This window comes from Scatophagus argus, chromosome 3 (assembly GCF_020382885.2).
Source record: "Scatophagus argus isolate fScaArg1 chromosome 3, fScaArg1.pri, whole genome shotgun sequence".
In the NCBI taxonomy this organism is placed as follows: Eukaryota; Metazoa; Chordata; class Actinopteri; family Scatophagidae; genus Scatophagus; species Scatophagus argus.
This window is the reverse complement of record NC_058495.1, coordinates 18214614-18235226: the sequence shown is the minus strand read 5'-3', so window position 1 is coordinate 18235226 and position 20613 is coordinate 18214614. Positions and strand designations below refer to the sequence as shown.

General features: G+C 41.4%; 5 protein-coding genes across 11 annotated transcripts in view; 3 read left to right on the top strand and 2 right to left on the bottom strand.

Moving 5' to 3' along the window:
- Window positions 1-29: 29 nt before the first annotated feature.
- Window positions 30-2062, bottom strand: LOC124056684. Of its 2 annotated transcripts, none has more exons than XM_046384373.1 (2): window positions 551-2062; window positions 30-362 (listed from the first exon to the last, which is right to left on the bottom strand). In XM_046384373.1, exons 1-2 carry the CDS (start codon window positions 1852-1854, stop codon window positions 359-361), a joined length of 1308 nt encoding a protein of 435 aa, XP_046240329.1. In that variant the 5' UTR covers window positions 1855-2062; the 3' UTR covers window positions 30-358. The 2 variants fall into 2 exon arrangements, with proteins under 2 accessions (XP_046240329.1, XP_046240330.1); XM_046384374.1 differs by having other exon boundaries at window positions 30-356; window positions 545-2061.
- Window positions 2063-2065: 3 nt separating this feature from the next.
- On the top strand, window positions 2066-4870 carry rplp0 (ribosomal protein, large, P0). The gene is made up of 8 exons (XM_046384377.1): window positions 2066-2203; window positions 2497-2604; window positions 2734-2909; window positions 3154-3241; window positions 3751-3897; window positions 4031-4216; window positions 4317-4457; window positions 4653-4870. The coding sequence occupies exons 2-8, from the start codon at window positions 2551-2553 to the stop codon at window positions 4803-4805; spliced, it is 945 nt and encodes a 314-aa protein (XP_046240333.1). The 5' UTR covers window positions 2066-2203; window positions 2497-2550; the 3' UTR covers window positions 4806-4870.
- A 525-nt stretch (window positions 4871-5395) lies between these two features.
- On the top strand, window positions 5396-8022 carry golga7 (golgin A7). The gene is made up of 6 exons (XM_046384379.1): window positions 5396-5552; window positions 6099-6221; window positions 6311-6463; window positions 6644-6745; window positions 6892-6949; window positions 7228-8022. The coding sequence occupies exons 1-5, from the start codon at window positions 5544-5546 to the stop codon at window positions 6937-6939; spliced, it is 435 nt and encodes a 144-aa protein (XP_046240335.1). The 5' UTR covers window positions 5396-5543; the 3' UTR covers window positions 6940-6949; window positions 7228-8022.
- A 122-nt stretch (window positions 8023-8144) lies between these two features.
- Window positions 8145-15102, top strand: r3hcc1 (R3H domain and coiled-coil containing 1). Of its 4 annotated transcripts, none has more exons than XR_006842996.1 (9): window positions 8145-8417; window positions 8779-8918; window positions 9512-9649; window positions 9997-10531; window positions 10710-10891; window positions 11141-11211; window positions 11312-11407; window positions 11530-11713; window positions 13714-15102. XR_006842996.1 is itself a non-coding variant. In XM_046384376.1 (9 exons), the coding sequence occupies exons 2-8, from the start codon at window positions 8821-8823 to the stop codon at window positions 11680-11682; spliced, it is 1230 nt and encodes a 409-aa protein (XP_046240332.1). In that variant the 5' UTR covers window positions 8145-8417; window positions 8779-8820; the 3' UTR covers window positions 11683-11713; window positions 13714-15102. The 4 variants fall into 4 exon arrangements, 2 of the variants coding, with proteins under 2 accessions (XP_046240332.1, XP_046240331.1); XR_006842995.1 differs by having other exon boundaries at window positions 13710-15102; XM_046384376.1 differs by having other exon boundaries at window positions 11573-11713.
- Window positions 12164-20613, bottom strand: part of LOC124056681 (lysyl oxidase homolog 2A-like) — a 25594-nt gene continuing 17144 nt past the window's right edge. For 2 of the 3 annotated variants that reach the window (XM_046384361.1, XM_046384363.1), the window contains 7 exons: window positions 19986-20137; window positions 19734-19901; window positions 17085-17250; window positions 16451-16691; window positions 15890-16005; window positions 15503-15639; window positions 14781-14981 (listed from right to left, as the gene is read on the bottom strand). In XM_046384361.1, the coding sequence (XP_046240317.1) occupies window positions 14781-14981; window positions 15503-15639; window positions 15890-16005; window positions 16451-16691; window positions 17085-17250; window positions 19734-19901; window positions 19986-20137 (1181 nt within the window). Of the gene's footprint in view, window positions 13371-14780; window positions 14982-15502; window positions 15640-15889; window positions 16006-16450; window positions 16692-17084; window positions 17251-19733; window positions 19902-19985; window positions 20138-20613 lie in introns of those variants that run through there. The other variant, XM_046384362.1, reaches the window with a different exon arrangement.

Below are 20613 nucleotides of genomic sequence, written 5' to 3'. Positions count from 1 at the left end.
TTTTCACCCAATGCCTTTATTATCCTTGGTTATGTTAAATAATACAAATTATTGCTAGCCCTGTGCTAGCAGACAGTTTTGCAAAATGGTACAAAATAAAAAAAAAAGATAATATCCAAACTGCAAAAAGTCCAACAAAGTGTGTATATCAAACGCTGTATTAAACTCTGTACATAAAATCTGATATAGAGTTTCGGACAGCGTTAATGTTAGACACTGATCTTTTGGCTGATGATCACTTAAAGCAAACAGATGCTTATTCAATCAAGTAATCCAAAGATTTATCTCATAACCTCCTACATTTATTTTGTCATCCCTTGTCAGAGGTTGAGCCGCAGGTTGGGAACATCTGGTTCATTCAACAAATTAGTACAACAATAAAAGAAATCACATCTTCATATGCATAGATCTATAGGTTAATTTGAAATAAAAGCTTGTTGAAATGATTCTGACAAACAAAAGCCCACACATGAATTTGATTGTGACAGGTTCTTCACTGGCCAAACAACAGCATGTCAAAAATTCAACTGGCCTGCCAAAAGTGATTCAATACACCTCATAAGGACAACAACAAGAGAGAACATCTCTCTGGTGTGGAGAGATTTTCACCTGAAGTCTATGCTTTGTAAGAGCCTGGAGCTTTCTGGTGAGCTCAGAGAGGTGCGGGCGGCTATCCAGGATCTCCAAGTACTGCAGGTCCTGCAGCTGGTGAAGAGCTAAGAAATCCTTCTCTGGTATATGTTCATGGCGAAGTTTGAGACTTCTGAGCTTTGGAAAAAGTTGTGGGATTTGAGCTGCATGAAATCCCAAATGTGAAGGCCAGGGGTCTATATGCAGGTGCAGGAGATTTGGTACTTGCATCGTTATGGCTGCCATGTCCTGTAAGGATAACCCTGCAACACACAATGTGAGACTGGTCACTGTGGCTGGAATGGAGGTGACATACTTCTTCACAGGTGGTCCCTTGACAATGACCAGGGTTGACAGTTGAGGGAGGTCACTCAGCCATGTTTTCAGGTGACACGCAGGTGATGGCCATCTCTCTGACATATCTTGGTGGGCCTGCCTGTAGAAAACAGCAAGACTCTTCAGGCCAGGCATAAGCTTCATTGCATCTTCAGGTAATGAATGCTCCATGCAACCGATAAGTTCCAAACTGGACAGGGACGGAGCTCCAGCTTGTCCGTGTACTCCTAAGCAACCTGGCCTGCGTCTCGCACTGGCGTAGAGAGTGTGCACGACCGACAGTGAGAGATGTTTCAGCTTAGGCAGGCAGGCAAGTATGGAGCGAAGCATCAAAATTGCTTCTTCAAATATTACAATCTTATGACAAACCAGAGATGTAAGATTTACAAACTGGGAGACAGCAGAAATGAAGGGACTCAGTGCTGTGGTGGGTAACTTAACATCACACAGGTTAAGGTGAGTCACCTGCTGGGGGTGACACACTGTGGACGCATCTAGCAAAAGAGAAGTGCAACTGTTTCTGATAGCAAGACGCTTCAGATGTGGAAAGTCCTTTAAGCAGTCGAGGCTCGCTTTAGAGCTTGGGTCCAGTACCAGTGTGGTAAGAGTAGGAAGGGACAAGGCAAGCTGTCTCCAATCCTTAGCTTTGGCGCTCCTCATAACCACACTGGTAACTTTCCTGCGGCGAAGAGTGGTCCAGAACTGACTGTTGTAAGGGCCATTTTGAAAACCCAGAACAACTGACCAGTCCTTCCAAAGAGATCCGTGGTCAACAAGTTTTTTAAAATACTTGCAGGATGCCCGGACGCCGAACTTGTCTGTCGCTGACAGATACTGAAAAACGTGGTTCCACACCTCTGGCGGAAGTAGTAGAGCCGGCTGTGCCATAATTTTACTGTTAGCTACTGTACTTGTTAGCTAGCTAGCTAACAGTGGCGTTAATTTTGCGAGTTATCATCACTATGAGATGTGTTCACCAGGAGAAACATCTTCATTTTCGCCAAGTTTTGTTGCTTGAAGTTGATGTTGATATGGATTTATTTTATAAAGCGCCTGCCTCCATGGTCGGGTTCTCCTTCCTGGCTACAGTCTAGCAGAAGTGGTGATTGGCACAACAACGATCCAATAGTTTTGCAGCTGGCGTCCTTGCCTCAACCGTGATTGGTCGCTCACTCAGTATATATTGTTCTTACGTCTTTCCTCTTCCTCTTTCTTTCACGCGACCCTCGTGTGATAGGTAAGGAGATTTGTCCTCAGTCTTTCAGATTATTCGATTCACAATTCACCGAATATATGCCATTTTGGATATTTTAACTCATAACAGACGCGCTTATGGCCGTTTAACATGTCTTTTTGTGTCCTGTAAATGTTCGGCGGTGTGATTATAGTTTGGCGCGGCCTGTTAAAATAGTGCTAGCTTGCTATTAGACGGCTAACGTTAGCTTTCGACCGCATGTCGGCCTGCACCCTTTGGATCGTGTTACGGTTGTTTTTCCGTTTCTGAAGTACATGTTCTTTAATTCTTTGTAGGTACAACCTTGTCTTTAAACCAGCTGTTAAGCGATCCTTGGAAGCACTGCAAAGATGCCCAGGGAAGACAGGGCCACGTGGAAGTCCAACTACTTCTTGAAAATCATCGTAAGTAGAACTTGTCTTAATTAAACCTGTTTACACGTAATCCATCCCTGACTATTTTTGCTGTGTTTGTTAATGTTTATGTAATGAACTGTGAGGTTTGTCTGAACTGGCTTACTTGGCCCTTTATAGCAACTTCTGGATGACTATCCAAAATGCTTCATTGTGGGTGCAGACAATGTGGGCTCCAAGCAGATGCAGACCATCCGTCTGTCTCTGCGTGAGAAGGCTGTGGTCCTGATGGGTAAAAACACCATGATGCGCAAAGCCATTCGTGGCCATCTGGAGAACAACCCTGCCCTTGAGAAGTTAGTTTACTTTTTTTTTTTTTTGCTTTTTCTTACTTGAGTCAACAGATTATGTAGCAGGATAAGTTACAATGCAGCTTGTGTGGTGCTGCTTTGTCGTTCCCCCTGCTAACAGTAACCTGTTTCCAGCTATCCCTGTCTGTCTACATCCTCCTGACAAGCCAGGGACGCAAGGTCTCAGACATTGAATGATTTTCCTTAGTAAAAATGTTGCAATCTAACAGTCAATCCTGTGATTTGACAGACTTTTGCCTCACATTAAAGGAAATGTGGGCTTTGTTTTCACCAAGGAGGATCTGGCTGAGATCAGGGACTTGCTGTTGGCCAACAAGGTAAGCATCCTCAACAGAAATTTAACTTCAGTAGATGTTCACCTGTATATGTCTATGCTAGAATGCTGCCAAAGTCACTTAGCCAATCGTGACATCTTTGAATGATGTGTAACAATAGAATTTCCAACCACCAAAATGAGCATTAATTTAAGCGAGAACCTCAAACTGAACTATAAGCTTAATGTGGGCAGGATTTTATTTTAAGGCTGCACTGACTGCATTACTTGTAAGCAGGTGTACCAAACATCATCAGTGTTTAGGGACTAAATGACAGTGAACTTTGACCGAATTGACATGCAGGTTAGGTTACAATGCAGTTTGTGTGGTACTGCGTTGTCGTTCCCCCTGCAAACAATAACGTGTTTCCTCGCTATACCTGTCACGTCAGCATCCCTTGACTGCCAGGGACGTAAGGTTTCATACACTGAATCAGATTGGTCAAACCTCAGACCCAGCTTGCATTTTAAGCTGAAGCAGTGTGTTGAACTGATTTTTGTTCTATACTCCAGGTGCCTGCCGCTGCCCGTGCTGGAGCCATTGCCCCTTGTGATGTGACTGTGCCTGCTCAGAACACTGGTCTGGGTCCTGAGAAGACCTCTTTCTTCCAGGCTCTGGGTATCACCACCAAGATTTCCAGGGGAACCATTGAAATCTTGGTGAGTTAAAAAATTATACTATGGTAGCTGGAATTTCACAATTTACATCTAGGAAAGGTTGCCTCATTTCGGACAAACAGAATGTATACTTAAAATATTTGTATCAGTAACTAACCCGCATTTTTGTCTCCAGAGTGACGTCAGTCTGATCAAGACAGGCGATAAGGTTGGTGCCAGCGAGGCCACGCTGCTCAACATGCTGAACATCTCGCCCTTCTCCTACGGTCTCATCATCCAGCAGGTGTATGACAATGGCAGTGTTTACAGCCCTGAGGTGCTCGACATCACAGAGGCTTCTCTGCATGGCAGATTTCTGGAGGTGAGGTTCACTCGTATGGAAAATACTCGTATAAAGAAAACAGTCTGTGATACTAAAACTAAATTAAGGTGGCTTTCTGCATCATTCGATTTTCATTTAGGGTGTGAGGAACATCGCTAGCGTGTGTCTGGAGATTGGCTACCCTACTTTGGCTTCTGTCCCCCACTCCGTCATCAACGGCTACAAGAGAGTCCTGGCTGTCGCTGTGGAGACAGATTATTCCTTCCCTCTGGCAGAAAAGGTATGCACATCATAACTTATCCCATTGGTTAACCTATGTGGTGGATTTCAGAGTTCTCCATTTTTGATCACCTTATAAAGAGAAACATGTTTTTGGTTATTTGAACCTTTGTCACCCATGGAATATTTTAATCTGCATGACCAGGCAACCACTTGGCTCGAACGGGAATCTAATGTAATTTTCTTTGTCTCACAGGTCAAAGCCTACCTGGCTGACCCATCTGCGTTTGCTGTAGCAGCGCCTGTAGCAGCTGCACAGAGTGCTGCAGCCCCAGCTGCTGCTAAGGAGGAGGCTAAGGAAGAGTCTGAGGAATCAGATGACGACATGGGCTTCGGTCTGTTCGACTAAAACAAATGCAGCGAACAGAACATGATTCAAATAATATCTTGAGTCAATAAAAACTCTCAAACTCATGTTGCCTGTGTGAATTTTTTTTAAGTAAATTTGTAGATTGCTGATGATGAAATTGCAGTTACATATTGTCAATAACTGATGTGTTTTGGGGCAACCTATGGAGGAAGTTCATGACTTGTTCAGAGCCTTGATATTGAATGGATTTGCGAAGTGGGTACATTAAATCTTTTGACATCTGCATTTAAAATTGAGATTCCTGACAACTTCCTGAGATGTCCAGCTGTACTGTAAGTGAACGTGGTGTTGTGTCATATTTCCTTCTTTTGGAAACCGGGACAATAGAATGGGTGGACATGTATTTGGGCGTGTCAACTTTCACAATAAAAGTACTACACTGTAATAGAAGGAATTTTGCAGATAATAGTGATTAGTCATGACGGATCGGTTATGTATGTTACGTACAGCGATTTAGCAAAATTGCAACGCATATCCTACAGATGGCGAAATTCTGTTGGTACACGTTTCTTAACACGATAGCGTAAATATAAATCCCCGTCTGCTTCAAAGGAGATAAAGCAAAAGTCCTGTAAAGCGTGATGCTGAATGGACACGGTTTGCTACTACTGATATCCAGTCACTTTTATTCTGAAAACGATAGGCCGGAAGTCATATTAGACTGGTGGAACTGTGGCATAGATCAGATGCGCAGCACCTCCGGGGCTAACGTCCGCTATGGCTGAGGTAAGGGTGTATAAGGGGTTTATTCGCTTCTAAAGATAGACGTTTAATTAGATGTCTGAATGCTGAACATGTTTATGATGATTTATTGATTTGGGGGATGATAAAGACCAGCATTTATATACTCAACAGCGGCGTTGATAGGTCAGCAAACGTCAGCTAACGTGTTATTAGCTAGTTAGCTAATGTAATCGTAATCCCACAAATACACCGTAGTACTTAAAGTCTTTTATTATGTATTTTTGTTATTTTATGTAGTATGTCCGTGGAGATTCTCAGTCATCCAGGTCATATTCACTCACTCTTTGAGATTTTATGTAGTAGTCAACATCGACAGTGTCAACGTCACATATATGGTAGATATCAGAAAACACGATAACGTTAGCTGTTAGCTTAGAAATAACGTCAATTATGTACACTTTTAGGGTAAATAGAATTAGTCTGAGCGTCCTGATTTAAGTTTAGCTTGAGTAAAGCTAGCTTTACAGTATGCGCTTTTGTTTCAACCCTTCAGACAGACACTCGCCAAAATTTTGATTTTGTTTTCAGACCCACAGTTTACAAGACCTCCAGCAGCCAGCTGTTTCCTCCAAGGTGTTCATCCAGAGAGACTACAGCTCAGGAACCATCTGCAAGTTCCAGACCAAGTTCCCATCTGAACTTGAATCAAGGGTATGTACAGTGTTTGCAGCGTTGTTATGATTATTTATTGACTGTTAACAGGTTGTATATAACGTCTAAACCTTTGTGTGGTTTTTAAGCTTGATAAGCAGCAGTTTGAGGAAACCATCCAGACTCTAAACAACCTGTATGCAGAGGCAGAGAAACTAGGGGGAAAGGCGTATTTGGAGGGTTGCTTGGCTTGTCTAACTGCCTATACAATCTTCCTGTGTATGGAGACACATTATGAAAAGGTAAAGCTGTTTCACTGTTACTCTGTGTATATCATCAGCACATATTTCATTTATTTTTTTTCTAAATGTTTTTAGAGTTTTCCAGCTCATAATTTTATCTCTGGTGTCTATATATCATTGTATATCTCAAATGAGTGTGTTTCTGCCTGCCTGTCTGTCTGTTTATGTGCCTGCATTCAGGTGTTAAAGAAGATTGCCAAATACATTAAGGACCAGAATGAGAAAGTTTATGCTCCCAGGGGCTTGCTGTTGACTGACCCCATAGAGAGAGGCCTCAGAGTTGTATCCTTCAACTATCTATAAATATGTACATCTTCATGTTTGGCACACGCAGCTTCTAAATTTGACGTAAACTCAACATTGACCTTAACTGTATAAGAAAATGTTCATCTTGCTCTGTGTATTTTCCTTAACTTGCTGTCTTATAGGTTGAAATTACAATTTTTGAAGATAGAAGTATTGGCTCTGGAAGATAAGAAACTTGGGGTATGGAATTCTTTTGAAATATTTTAAGGAAGAATGAAGTCTACTGGAAACGTTATTGGAGCTCCGATGTGACATTTTCAACATTAACTCAAGATATCAGGATACTGTGAAAGGATTTTGCAATTTATGCACAGTGAAATTGACCGTTGACCATAGGAGGATATTTACTGCCATTTCGTCAAATCATAAAATCAGCCATGGCACTGAAAATCTCTATATCCATTTCTTATTCCTAATGGTAAAAGAATTTTCTTCTTTCTTTCTGCCTCTCTCTATAGGCTGATGACTCTGACCAGACAATCTTCATCTGTCTGGTGGCACATATTTAAACATCTGCATCACCTGAATGGATGTATATAATTTTGATTTGATCCTTTTTTTTGTTATTTATAAGTACTCTGCTGTCTGCCTACCCTTATGTGTTTGTAAATGTGTTTTCATGTCTTTTTATACATGCAGTGATGTATAAATCAGGTTCTAGTTGATCAAGACCAGTCATTATGAATAGTGCCATTGTGTTAAATGCAACTTTCTTACCATGTATAAGTGATTTGACTTGTGTATTGTTTTGCAAATAATATAAAGTCAAATAATGTGTGGTCGCCAAGAACTGTTAGAGAAACAGGTCAGGATTGAACTTGGTTGTAGCCTTTGTTGAGGCAAATGTGTTCTTATCCATGCATCAGTGTGATTTTGGGTGGGAAATCATGTTGTTTGAAATGCATATTGGAAGATCTGAACTGGAATTTTTTGTGACTTCAAAAATGGAGCACATTTTCCCTTATCACACAATAATGTGATCTAGTACATTTTGAGAAATGTCCGTCTCTACCGTCTTATAGTACATCTGCACTAAATATCCCAAATCATGCTCAACTGTCCTTCTGTTTATTACAAGATTTACAATCTGTATTGCGAATGTCATCCCTTTTTTCACTATTACCAAACACCACAGAAACCTTAAACACTCTAAGCTCCACAGATGATTACTGTTGTTTGTGTTTGATACAACCAGTGTACCTTTCTTACAAATACTGTTTTGTTTTATCTAAATAAATAGCAGTTTTCTGAAATCTGTTGAGCTCCTTATATTTGACCTTATTTCAATAATACTGTGTGGCTTTGAGAAAAGTCAGCTGTGGTAATGTATGTGGTTAATGAGTTCCAAAAGCAGTATTTGGTTTTTGAATAGTTATTAGGACATAAACATGCAGATACTACTTGGATTACTTGGAGTCTGGCTGGACTAGGTACGAAGTAACGGCGCTTTTATTCTGACAAATTCAAACCGGATATGTGCTCCTAAAGGAAAGGCTAAAAACAGAAAACCTCTGCTTCCGGAAGCTAAATAATGATAGCTAGCTATTGAACCACTGCTGTCTGTAGTAACCTACGCTGTGAGCTCTCTATGGGCGCAGCATCTTGTGAAAACGACTTCTAGTCACAATACGCTACTTTATTCTTAAAGGTAAGCCCGCTTGAATTAAGGTACCTCAATTTCTAACGTTAGCTAACATCAGGTAGTTTCACATTAACCTAACTTACCTGACTCACGTGTGTTAACATTATCCAAAGTCGGATAGATTTGTGTGAGTTTTTGTTGTCTGGTTTGATAAATGAAAACACATCAAAACCAGAAAGCCTATGTTGGTTACGAGCTAAGCATAGCTTCAACTTGTAATGTGTAGTGTTCCTCTTGCTAACTTTTCAAGCTATGGTTGCTAGTTAGCGTTACCGGTCAAAATCAGTATGAGTTTGGCTTAAGGTGGATTGGCTTGACCAGTATAACCTACGTCAATAGTAAGTTAATTTCGCCACACTGTCCACAGGGCCAGTATTCATCTGTCCACCACTGGCGCCTCCTTGTTTCGATGGAATTTAACGGTTATTTACCAAAGCAAGAATGTCAGTTTATGCATCAAGTGAAGGATGAGTTGGAAACCTTCCGAAAGACGAGCAACCGCAAGCGGTAAGGACATGACCATTAAGGAATTTGACAATGGAATTGTCCAGTTAAACATTTGTACCATTTAGTCGTGTGTCACTTTCCAGTTACCATTGAGCCTCATGTGAAACAACTTGCACAGAGACAAGTAAATGAAATGTTTTTCTATTCACAAGAACAAGTTTTTGTGTTGAGGACAGAAGAACAACCTGACTTGCTTCTCTATTTTGGCACAGTCTGACAATGTGTTTGTGTTTAATTTGGGAAATTAATATTGTACTTACTACTCATTAATATGTTAAATATGAAAAGAGGAACAAGGAACATGTACAGACCTACTCACTATCTTTTTTTAAAAAAAAAAACAAAACAAAACAAAACAAAACAAAAACAACATACTCTACAAAGGCAGCCTCTGCAACTACACACCTTTTCTCAGACTTCAAACTGTGCATCAGACCAGGTCCAAGGGCTGACCAAGTTTTGATACTTCACAAATAAATACTCAACCAGTAGACTGTCCTTTAGTACTTTGCAGTATATGTTGAGATTAATTTCAAAGGGCTTTTGATTCAGCTGCTTTTCTCTCCTGTCGTGCCCTCTGTGTGTCTTTCCAGTGTGCTCCTGTTCCCCCCTCTACCCAGCAGACTGCGATACCTGATCCACAGTCACATAGAGGACCTGCCAGAGCTCACCACCTTCTCAGTAGGGGAGGGCTGGTGCCGTAGGGTGGTGGTCTGCTATTCTGAGCTCAGGTAGTGGACAAAACTGAACTGAACTGAAGTTTTGGTTTTAAAAGAAACTGACTTCTGATCAGCTGGGACAGCACAATTGACGCATACAGCCGTGATGCATTAGAGTTGAAGATTCAATTTGTCAGTAATGTTTTAAACATGTTTACCTGATGGGATTTTTTCAATGTATGAATATAGCTGAAATTTAAGTGTTACCTTGTTAAATTCAAGGTAGGGTTTTTTCTAATATGTGTGTACAAGCTTTTGTTTGTAGTAGTACTAACTTTTACATGTTTACAGTACTTTTTTTTGTTTTTGAATGAGTGAAATGGTTGTTCCTGTGTAAAGACATTTGTATTTTGCTGTAGGAGTGAGGAAGATGAAGCTATTGACTTGGAGATCAACAACAGCTTGTGTGAAGAGCCCCTTAAAAGTAGATGTAGGGGGGAGGAGTGCAATGTTAAGTCTAAATCTTCGATCGCATCACGAAGCCGAGGACGCAAGAGGCCGGACCAACCCCTTTACATGCCACGAGCTGCTCGGGAGAGACTGTCCTTACAGAACTCTCAAGGACCCCCAGGTGACCAGGAGTTGCGCAGCCCAGTCTCAAGTAGCTGCATCAGCAGTTCATCCGACTCATGTTCCTGTCCTGCAAATACAGAAAACACAAAATCCTCATCCTCCTCCACATCCACACAGGACTGTCTCCCCAGTGGAACAGATCGAGTCCTCAGCAGTGTTGCTGACAGTCCAGTGCTTTGTCCTCAAGGGCTGACACTACTTGAAGCTGAGCCCCAAGTCTTGGACCAGAGTGTGGCCTCCTTCTCTGACATGACATTGGAGGATGATGATAAGGACAAGGACTATCTTGCTAGTCTGCCATGTGAAGATGTAACTGAAGAGGTAAGCCTACAGATGGTTTTGATGCTGTGATTGTTTTACTGCATTCCATCTCTTATGATTGCGATAGTTATTGCTCTTGTATTTGTGGTGATTTGACTTTATTGCATTCTTCTCTTTCATATTGAGGCGGCATTAGGGCTCTATATCGTTACCAGTTATTTTGTGTTTGTCCCATCAGATCAAGGCACACCTGAAAGAGGCACTGACTGTTTCCATTGAGCACGCTCACGGTGACTACTCCATGTACGTCAATGTGTGCATCAGCATCAACCCGGATGAGTTTGGCCATGTGATCGAGATATATGACTTTCCACACATGTTCAAAACAGATGACCTCCTGGATGCTTTCGCAGAGTACAGGTGTGAGAGAGATTGGATCCTAACCCTCTAGTATATACACATTTCCATATTTTGTCTCCATATTTCAGTAGCATGAAAGCTTCACTCTTTAAATATTTGTAATGTGTGTTTTTAGAAATGATCTGTACTCTACAAAAAAAAAAAAAGTTAGAATACGAGACTTGAAACATCTAGTCTAAGTAAATTAAGATGATTTCAGACAACTGATCTGTCGACCAAATTCATAAAGTTCTTTCATGTGGGTCTCAGTGATGGTGGAATGAAGATCAAGTGGATAGACCACACACATGCCCTGGGGGTTTTCTCCAGTGAGTCGGCAGGTGAGAGTCCCCGCTGCCCATTGAGTGTGGCACTGGGAGTAAGATTAAAAGATGAATGAAAATCTAAAAATATACTAATCTGTAGCATTGTCACCTGCAGCGGTCCACGCCCTGTCCATCTGCCATCCAATGCTGAAAACAAGAGCGCTGGTTGAAGGGAGTAAAAAAGCCAAAGCCAAGGCCATTAGATCTGCAGGTAGATGATTCACTAAGCATGTCTGAGCCCAGTAGTAACTTAATATAATGTCCTTGTTGTTGCTTGGCCTACTGGTATTTAGTCTGGGAATTAGCTTTTTTTGTTGTGTTTTGTTTTTACAGTGCATGTTGTGGATCAGATGGTTGTTTCTGTGCCGTGTTCCAGAGTTTATCCAGCCAGTGAAGGAACGTCCTAGGACAGACTGTGCCGTAGCCCAGCGGATGGTGACCAGAGCTCTGGGGCTGAAGCGACGAGGCAGAGTGCAGCGATATTGAAGGGAATTGACAACACTGTTGGCTAATGCAGGTGAAAACAGAAAACACAACTGACACAAAAGCTAACAAGTTTGCAATGAGGTCCATATAGTGAGGTCTGTGTGGTTGACTTTGGTTGGTGTTGTTGGAAATGAATTCCTTTTTTTGCAAACTGAAGGTTGGCCTGAGTTTCACATGATTTTTCTGGCAAGTTTTGGGCATTGCTATCTTAACACACTGCCGTTTTGTCTTCGTCCGGCTGTAACTACAAAAGAGATCAGGGACCATATTTCAGACATTTCTTTAACTGTTAATTAACCATTGCAAATAGGACAAGGAAAAAGGGATAGAGGAAAAAGCCATTAAAGATTAACAGTTCCTAAGTCGTGTTTATATTATAACCTAACAGAACGTTAAGACTGGCATAGCACAGATAGAACCATTAACTGAAGAATACTTTTATGTCATTTTACCGCTCATCAAAGTTCATCAAATTGGGATCTGCTTTGACCATTTTTTTATTTCAAAGATGTAATGTTTTTCCACAATCACTCATGCATACCAAATAAAAACAGTCAAGCAGCAAGCAACAAGTACCCCTTTAAAAAGAAGGATCCTTAAATTTGTGACATTAAAAAAATCTAATTTACAAAACAACGAGGAGGCATTTTCACATACATTTGTGGCTTTTACAGTATATCCACAATGTTTTCGTAGTCCCTGATAGTAATGATGTAACAAAACTCAGACACAGAGAAAGAAGCTGAGGGGATACACAGATCATTTAGATGCAAATGTGTGTCAAACATAGCAACCAAGAGGAAAAACAATCAATAAATAACACATTGTGAGTTCAAGTATATGGAACAGGATATTTTAGGAGGAAAAAAGCCCTTTCCCACTCAGCTTAATTCTTAGATTTTATGACTGAAAATTTTACCAGGAAATAAATCCTGCACTAAATCAGCACTGGAGGGGACCTGACAGACACTGTAAAAATAAACCCAGATTTATTAAACAAAACAAAAAGTCTGTTGTGCTGTTACCATAGACTGTGGCGTGTCACCTTACAATAATTATAATAATGCATTGTACTTGTTTTCAGCTTTTAGTTAAAGCCTTTAACCATCCAACGTCGTTAAACTGTTTATGGGGAAAAACACATAGTGCAAGTTTCAGTTATAGCACCAGATTTAGCAGTCAATTATTTTCACCCATCCCAAGCAAACTCAACATCAGGGTCAAGATTGGATCCAATGTTTTTTTGGTTTGAGGCTTTCTCAACTTTGGTTAGGAAGTCATCTGTAGGCTCTGTTGATTTAATAAGTTATTTGGCTGCAGCCCTCCCTGACATCTCTCCCAAAAAAAGCACCAGGTCAAAACCTTCATCTCACTGATGAAGGCACAAAGACACTAAGCAATAAGAACAATTTTATACAGCTGAATGTGGTTATTAGATTAAGTAAGCAAGCAATTCACTTTCCCATTGAATTACTGTCCATTGTACCGGTTGAGTCCCAACAACAATCCAGCACTGCTTCAAGGAAACACAGCAGTGCAGCTCCCTCTAGTGGTTGTCGAATGTTAATATATACTTTCCCAAGTGTTCTCCATCCGTTTGTGCCGTCCAGCTTTGGTCTACCTGTGTGAAAGCTGGTTGGTCAGCAGTCCGGGGAAGGTTTCCTCTGTTTCTGAACTCAGTGAGCCACCTGTGAAGTCAGACAGGGACAGAATGATGAAGACAGCAATACTGTGTAACGTGATTCAAAAACTGAAGCCCCCAGTCAAACAAACAAGTTTAAACTTAAAATGGTAGCAGTGATAAAATTACACCATCCAAACAAGCCACTCTGACAATAACCACTCCTGATGTAATGAGGCGGCCGTGTCACAACTAGGACACTGTGAGTTATTGAGAGTGAAATGTCAAAATCAGGCAGACGTCTGTCTAAAAACGCAGAAGCTTTTGGAAAAGATTTCTTTTGTTCCACATTGTGATGTGATACTTTTTTGTAATATCATCTAACAGTCTTTCTGTTTCTGTACAGAAAGGTCCAGCAGACGTGTGCCTCCATTCACTGTCCCTCTGTAGAGGCATTACGAGCAATGTCTGCCTCCTTCACTCATCACTACAGCAAGCTGACTGGTGAGAGAAGCAGCTGAATCTGACCCCTTTGGACATTATTGTTGAATAAGTCTGAGAAAAAGAGCAATTTCATATAGAAAAGGCTCCCAAGAAGCTCTTTGCTTGTTTTCATTTAATTAAAACTAAAGTGTGTTTAATTTCCAGGTAGGCACGTTAAGTTTCTTTTTTGCCAAGGTGAAACAGGATTCTTGGCATGATTATACATAAGAAGTAATTCTCTTTTAACTTGATATTGATTTCCTACAATGTTTAACTCTCAGGATGTGGTTAAATAAAGTTACTGCATTGTGATGTAGTCACAGACAGATTTTTATGTGGAGGGCACAACTTCAACTGACAAATGTAATGTAGATCCATTAACAGAATCTCATCTGTTAAAGATATAACACTATATATTATAAGCCAGCATTTCAGTTGAGGGACACATTTAACAGTAATGTTATGCTTGACATTATTGGATATTTTTTAATGTTTTAATTCATGGTTTTATTTTTTCGTAAGCAACTTGTAAGATGTTCAGTTATTTTTAATATTTATTTTTTCCTCTAAATAACACAAAACTACTTTTGGATTGTGGAAAGTGTTCAAGTTATCTCTCACTCTACGTTACAGAAAACTAACTGGAAATGTTAGGTCTTCTGTACTTGTACTGTACTGGTATTTTTGTCACTTTGATAATGTACATATTGTACTTGATAATTTTACATATGTAAGGTGTCTAAAATGTCGTTAAGAAAGAATTGTATAAGTTTGTATATAGTACAAGAAGATGTTGAGTGTTTTATTTTCTGTATACTGAAACTGGATGTTTCCTTGAAACTGTCTTTTGTGCCTGCTGTGAGAGTGACAGGACTTGTTCTGTCATTTCATCTCTGCATTGCTTATGTTGGTTACCTGTAGAACTGAAATGCAACCATTGAGTACTTTCAGGGAGGAGAAGACGGGATCTCATGGATTCATGAAAATATGAAAACTACCAGTATACATGATTTTTAATGTGATTGATTGTATCGGTGGTGTTAAATTTTACATGAAGATAAACAGCGCAGGTAGTGGTCTCACCTATATGACAGTTGTATGTCCATATCCGTTGTCCATCGTACCGAGAGCGGCACTTCATGATGTTGTTGGTGTAATCTGATTCTGCCACCTCGTAGTTGGGGTTTATCACAATCTGGGAGTGCAAAGACAAATGTTAAAATGCCTGAAAGGTAATGTTGCCTTTCATTTACACATGCACATTGTATGTTGTTTTTTTTTGTAGTGTTACTGACGATTAAACAATGCTGATTTAGTGACTGGCAGTACGCTAAGAAGGTAGCACAGTGACTTAACAGAGCAAACTGTATAAAAAGGAATAAGTTACTGCTATAACTGATTCAGAAGGACGGTTTTCTAGTGGAAGATGTCCGTTTGTCTCAAAACCTTGAGACTGTGAATTTATTGTGTTCAGCGTCCAAAGTGTCCACCAGAAGGCTCTGTGTCCTTTCACAACCTCTGCGTGTTTCTTTAAGTCTGAATAAGAGTATACTCAGGCTGAATGCCAGAGTGAAGCCGATGCAGACACATGAAGCGTCTTGGTATCTGTTTTGTCTGTAGGACTACGCTGGCTGGAGATGAGAGAAAAAAAAAATTCCAGCCAGCAGCAGATGTGCTGTATCTACTGTGGCTGGACTGGCAGACCAAATGTTTTACCTGGAGAATGTAGTCGCCGGGCTTCAGGTCTGTGATGTCGATCCACTGACAGTCAATGTCGTGCCTGTAGGTATCGGAGCAGCCAACCGTGATGCCCTGTGCCCCGAAGTTTGCACATTCATACCTCTTCTGGATACCTGTCAGCGTGAAGAGCAGTTTATATGCTGCTATCAAGCCATTCAGACTTGGCTTTATCCAGATATTTTCATCAAATCAAACATTCAACAACATAGTTTCTTTTTAATATTTGACAAAAGAGATTTAAAGAAATTTTACTGTATCCTCTCCTTACAAAAGGAAAGCATATTAAACCAGAACTCAGTAGCAAAATTCTACATATAGCCACAGTATGTATTTAAAATGAGAAGGGAAGGAAGCTGCATTTACCCTCGTCACAATGAGTGTCCTCCAGACAGAAGCTGGCTTTGTGTCCCTCTGCCACTTTAGTGCCATTCAGACTCAGCAAGTCATAGTGGGTAAAAACCTCCATACTGTGGTAATGTCTGGACAAGGAAAAATACAATGTTGAAACATATATACCCATATTTAGCAGTTCCAAAATAGCAAACATGCTCTTATCCATGAACCACTGCAAACAGCATTTACAGCAGGAGAAGGAGAGAAAAACTCTTGTCAGCTGGATATATGGATTTTTAGGGCAGACAGTAAATACTTACTGTTTAATTGTAAAACAAGCAAATAAATATATTTTCCATAATAACGCCTTAAGGGTTCATGTTCATCCCATATGTTTCGACTCAGTTTCACACATACAGTATTCAATTTGCTGTGTTCTTCTCTGCTGTTTTCCCAAAAACGTCATTACACTTCTAGCATTAATGTTAACAATATTTACCTCTGTGCAATAATTTGAGAGTAGCAGATCAGGTATCATACTGTCACTATCACAAAAAGCAGCTGCAGCAAACTACGACCTGCGGGTCTCACCTGTGACACTCATGCCAGATCCAGGAGTGGTGCGCCGCCCGCGGCCTGAAGTCTGACTGGCCGTTGTTGTGGATCTGGGAGGAGAAACGGAGGAGGCGGCGGTAGGAGCTGGGGTCGGCTTTGTCAGCACTACTGGACAGACAGTGCTCCTCGTGCGCACACTGCAGAATATACATGGGTCTGTCCTCAAGGTAGGTGGTCTGCTCCACAGCCTGGGCATTGAGGACCAGGTCTGGGGCCGCTGGGAGGAAGAGAGCAACAAGGGATGTGATGGTTAGCAACAGCACGCGTCAACAGAACCTCAAAATTCCCCAGTTAGCTGTATAGCATCAGGGAAGTCTTTCATAAAATATTTACAGGAAATATTTCTTACTACCAGAGTTTCACAGACTTTGTATCCAACGGGGATAATACAGTATTTTCCACATATTTAATATCAAAACATAAATATATTTTAATTTCATAGGTATTCGTCACAGCATTTTGACTTGTTGTGAATAGCACGTGTGTTAAAGATATTAAATCGCTGCAGGAAGCCATGACAGTGTGACACAATATTTGCACAATGCACAACGCCAAGACTTAAAGAGCTAAACGGAATTCAAAATTTCTTCCACGAAAAAACTGTTCTTACTCTGAGTACAAGAGACCCCAGAGGCGAAGCGTCCACCTCCTCTGGGGCAGTGGATGTGTTTCCCGTGATGTAGACACTGATCCAGAGTTAGCTCGGTTCCTGAACATCTCACTCCACTCATCACGACTGCATCAGCCGAGGCGTCTCCTTGCCAATAGGATGTTTCCTAATAAAAGAGAAGCACAGAAAGCAATCAGAGGATGCTCAAGTGCTGCTGAAATAACTGAAAATATACTTGTAGTTACATTATAAATTTGTTGCGGGGAACTACACATTTTTGAAAGAAAAAAATAAAGCTTCCATACACCTTCATGAGCAAACTGCAAGGTAAACTGCAACTGATTATTAAAATGTAACAGCATTATCTGACATTACCGAGACCTTTCAACGCATAAGCAAAGTATTGTAAATGTTGCTGTCTTTGTATTGTTCTGGGAAGTTCCCAGGTCACATCATACTTAAAAGTTTTTCATCTCTGATCTGCAGACTAGTTAAAAAAGCGAATCAAGTCCAAGTCCATTCTCAGGTCTTCATTTGTGTGACTTAATGCAGTTATCCTCCTTGCTGAGAGATGACTGATGCCACTCTCATGTCTGTATGGTACATTCAAAACCAGCAGTTGCTTAGCATAGCTTAGCATAAATGCCGTGCCAGTGATGGACAAACAGTCGGTCCGGCTCCGTCTAACAGTAACAAAAACTACTAATCCCTATAATTCTTTCTGATTAAAGTAACACAGTTTTTTTAATCCATACAAAAACTGAAATATTACTCTTGGCTCTAGTTTGTGCGTCTAATGCGTCATAATGCATGAGAGAGACTTTGTTACCTCCCGACAGTGTTTCCTCCTGTTTTTGCGCAAACAGATAAACATCATACTCCTCAAGCTGTTTTGGAAATTTGTGTGGGAGCGTTTTAAGCAGAAACATTATCTTAATTTTTTCCGCCTGCGTTTAATTCCTGCAATATTATCCCAGTTGTCCCACAAGACAAATCTAGTAAAAGAGACTATTACACATCACAGACACAGCAAGAGGTGCTCTGCTGTCCTCAAAGTCCTGACTCAGCCTTATTACAGCATTTTGCAGACCACAGGGACGTGACCTGTAAAAAAATACTTTCCGTCATCTTCCAAGGCAGAGGAGGATTCATGAGAATATGGAAGTGGGAGTGCATGCAGATGGGTTGAGGTGGACAGACACACAGCAGCAGAGTTTAAACTCTGTGTCATTTGTTCCATATGGTGGTGGGGTTTGCCTGGAGAAGTATTTAAGTATTTATTTTAGAGGTCAGATCGGAAAGAGTCTGGAGATTGGATTGGATGAGCTCCTGCTCTGCTGCCATCACAAAGAAGAAATATTCATTACTCCTAAACCTGCTGTTTAGTTGAGAACTCTTCTGTAGTGGCAGTTTCCGGTGTGTGGTAACAAAGGGACATGTTATTCTAATACTTTCACCTGATTATTTGACTTGGAGCGGAATAAAGTGAAACATCTACTTATAATCACACGTCGGCGCTTGTTCAGGAAAGTACAATGTTGAACTGTACTTGACTCAAGTGCTCAAGCAGTGACCACAAACACGTGAAAACATGTTTACACATAATTGTCCTATACACACTGCAGTGAGATAAACAGTCTCAAACAGATCCTGTCCAAATTCCCCTCATAAAACCGCCCGCTGTTATCAACACACGTCCCTGTGATTCACACATACTTTCCAGACTGGTATCATCTTTAAGCACAAATAACACACTGGTTTTAGCCTTAAAATAGAAAGATATAAAGAACTTGGGGGGGCTGGGAGTGGGAGGGGGTCTCCTTGACTTCACCAGTCTCTCACTCCATGACATAAAGGGAGCACCGGGGTCGCCTTTAACAAGGAAGAGGTAAACGTAAGCGGGACAGGACCGTGACGCTGCCAAGTCATGCCACGGGCTTCAGTGGTGGAAAGCTCCACTTAACTTCAAACAGTAAGCCGCGGCTTTCCTCGTCACTCCCGCAGAGGAGTTTAAAGCTCATGTGTGTCACAGGTTTACCATCCCCGACCCTCTCTCTGCACTGAGTGTGTGTTTTTGATGTTTCTCAGAGGGTGACTTACTTATTTTGCCCTCTGGGATCAATAAAGCTTAAGGTCGTTAGCGTGAGAGTTAACGGCATCCACTGACGCACACGGACAAACACACACAGGCTTTAAAACAGACTGCCAGAATGGCTTCGTCTCAGCCATATTACACACGGCTGTAACTTTCATCTAATCTCCTGCGAACTGAAAGTCCATCTTAACGAATCTATTAACACTTGTTTACTATCTAAGCTGTCATTTACGATAACGTCTTTCAATTGTTGAAAGCTCCGTTTCTGCAGGTGGGGCGTATTCCAACCCTACAAGATCAGTGGTGTTGATGTGGGTTTTTGATAGAAACGCAATTTTAGAAGGGCTTTCCCTGTTAACAGAAGATTGCTACACATTACCAATACGTACATCAAATCAACTGGAACCAATGCATAAATTAAGAAAAGTCCAGTTTGGTGTGTCAGTGTTGAGTCCAAACAAAATCCCAAAACCATCTCCATAATGCTTACAGCCTGCGCAGTAAAGACGTGGACATCTTAAAAATGATTTGTTGGAGGCACTTGCGGGTCTTACCTGGAAAGCGTGGCTGGCAAAGCCCAAGCCAAGTTGTCTGCACACCACCATGGCCTCCATGGTGCCCCAGCTGTCACTGCACACTGTACCCCACACCAGAGAGCCGTTCCTCTCCGCCAGCACCTCCACGCGGCCCTCGTAGGGATTTCGGCCGCCACTCAGGCGAAGCTGGGCACAGAAACAGACAGATGGGTCTTCCCGTCCCCTACAGATCTGTAGGTCTTTTTGTGTACTGTACAAAGAGGTACTCACTCTATTGTGGAAGCCCATGGCGGGAACGTTACACCTGACAGCTACGTCTTCCTCATGGCTGCAGCCCAGAGCGTCACGGTTGAAGTGGCACTCGGTCAGTGACTTTTCAAATCCAGAGCACTCCACCTCGTTCATGTGGACCGGTCCAATCCCTATAGGGAGACACATACAAAATGGTCATTGTGATGAATTTATGACTTAACTCCAGTGATTTTCGCGGCAGTTGTCGGTTGTGCCGCGGCGGAACCGTTCGGCTTCACCCGATCGGCGCTCCGGGCGGGCGGAGCGGCCGACTTATCCAAACATTTTCGCCCGGCGACACGCCGCGCTTTCTTTTTAATGTAAAATATAAAGGTTGGTAAAAAGGTTTGGAAACACTGACTTAATTTACTGCAGCCATAACCTGGGTAAAGCTGTGACGCATTAACATCATATACAATAGTGTAAATACAACAAATAATCCTTGAAACACTGTCATCAATTTCCATAACTGGGAAGAAGAAAGCTGATATTTATGGTACACGTTGTTATCAGTAAACATCTGCCTGTACTGCCCACTGTTCTTGAGCAAAACAGCAGTAGCCTCGCTTTCTTGTGAGTTTTCTTGGAACAACAGCCTCCATGCTAA

What these genes read in the sequence shown, in the direction of transcription:
- r3hcc1 (XM_046384376.1), top strand. Translation starts at nt 8,821, where the DNA reads ATGGAATTTAACGGTTATTTACCAAAGCAAGAATGTCAGTTTATGCAT. An exon ending in AAGACGAGCAACCGCAAGCG is followed by an intron (nt 8,919 to 9,511) that starts GTAAGGACATGA and finishes GTGTCTTTCCAG; the next exon opens with TGTGCTCCTGTTCCCCCCTC. An exon ending in CAAGGCCATTAGATCTGCAG is followed by an intron (nt 11,408 to 11,572) that starts GTAGATGATTCA and finishes GCCGTGTTCCAG; the next exon opens with AGTTTATCCAGCCAGTGAAG.
- golga7 (XM_046384379.1), top strand. An exon ending in CATCTGAACTTGAATCAAGG is followed by an intron (nt 6,222 to 6,310) that starts GTATGTACAGTG and finishes GTGGTTTTTAAG; the next exon opens with CTTGATAAGCAGCAGTTTGA. An exon ending in TAGAGAGAGGCCTCAGAGTT is followed by an intron (nt 6,746 to 6,891) that starts GTATCCTTCAAC and finishes GCTGTCTTATAG; the next exon opens with GTTGAAATTACAATTTTTGA.
- rplp0 (XM_046384377.1), top strand. Translation starts at nt 2,551, where the DNA reads ATGCCCAGGGAAGACAGGGCCACGTGGAAGTCCAACTACTTCTTGAAA. An exon ending in AACAACCCTGCCCTTGAGAA is followed by an intron (nt 2,910 to 3,153) that starts GTTAGTTTACTT and finishes GTGATTTGACAG; the next exon opens with ACTTTTGCCTCACATTAAAG. An exon ending in GGGGAACCATTGAAATCTTG is followed by an intron (nt 3,898 to 4,030) that starts GTGAGTTAAAAA and finishes TTTTGTCTCCAG; the next exon opens with AGTGACGTCAGTCTGATCAA.
- LOC124056684 (XM_046384373.1), bottom strand. Translation starts at nt 1,854, where the DNA reads ATGGCACAGCCGGCTCTACTACTTCCGCCAGAGGTGTGGAACCACGTT.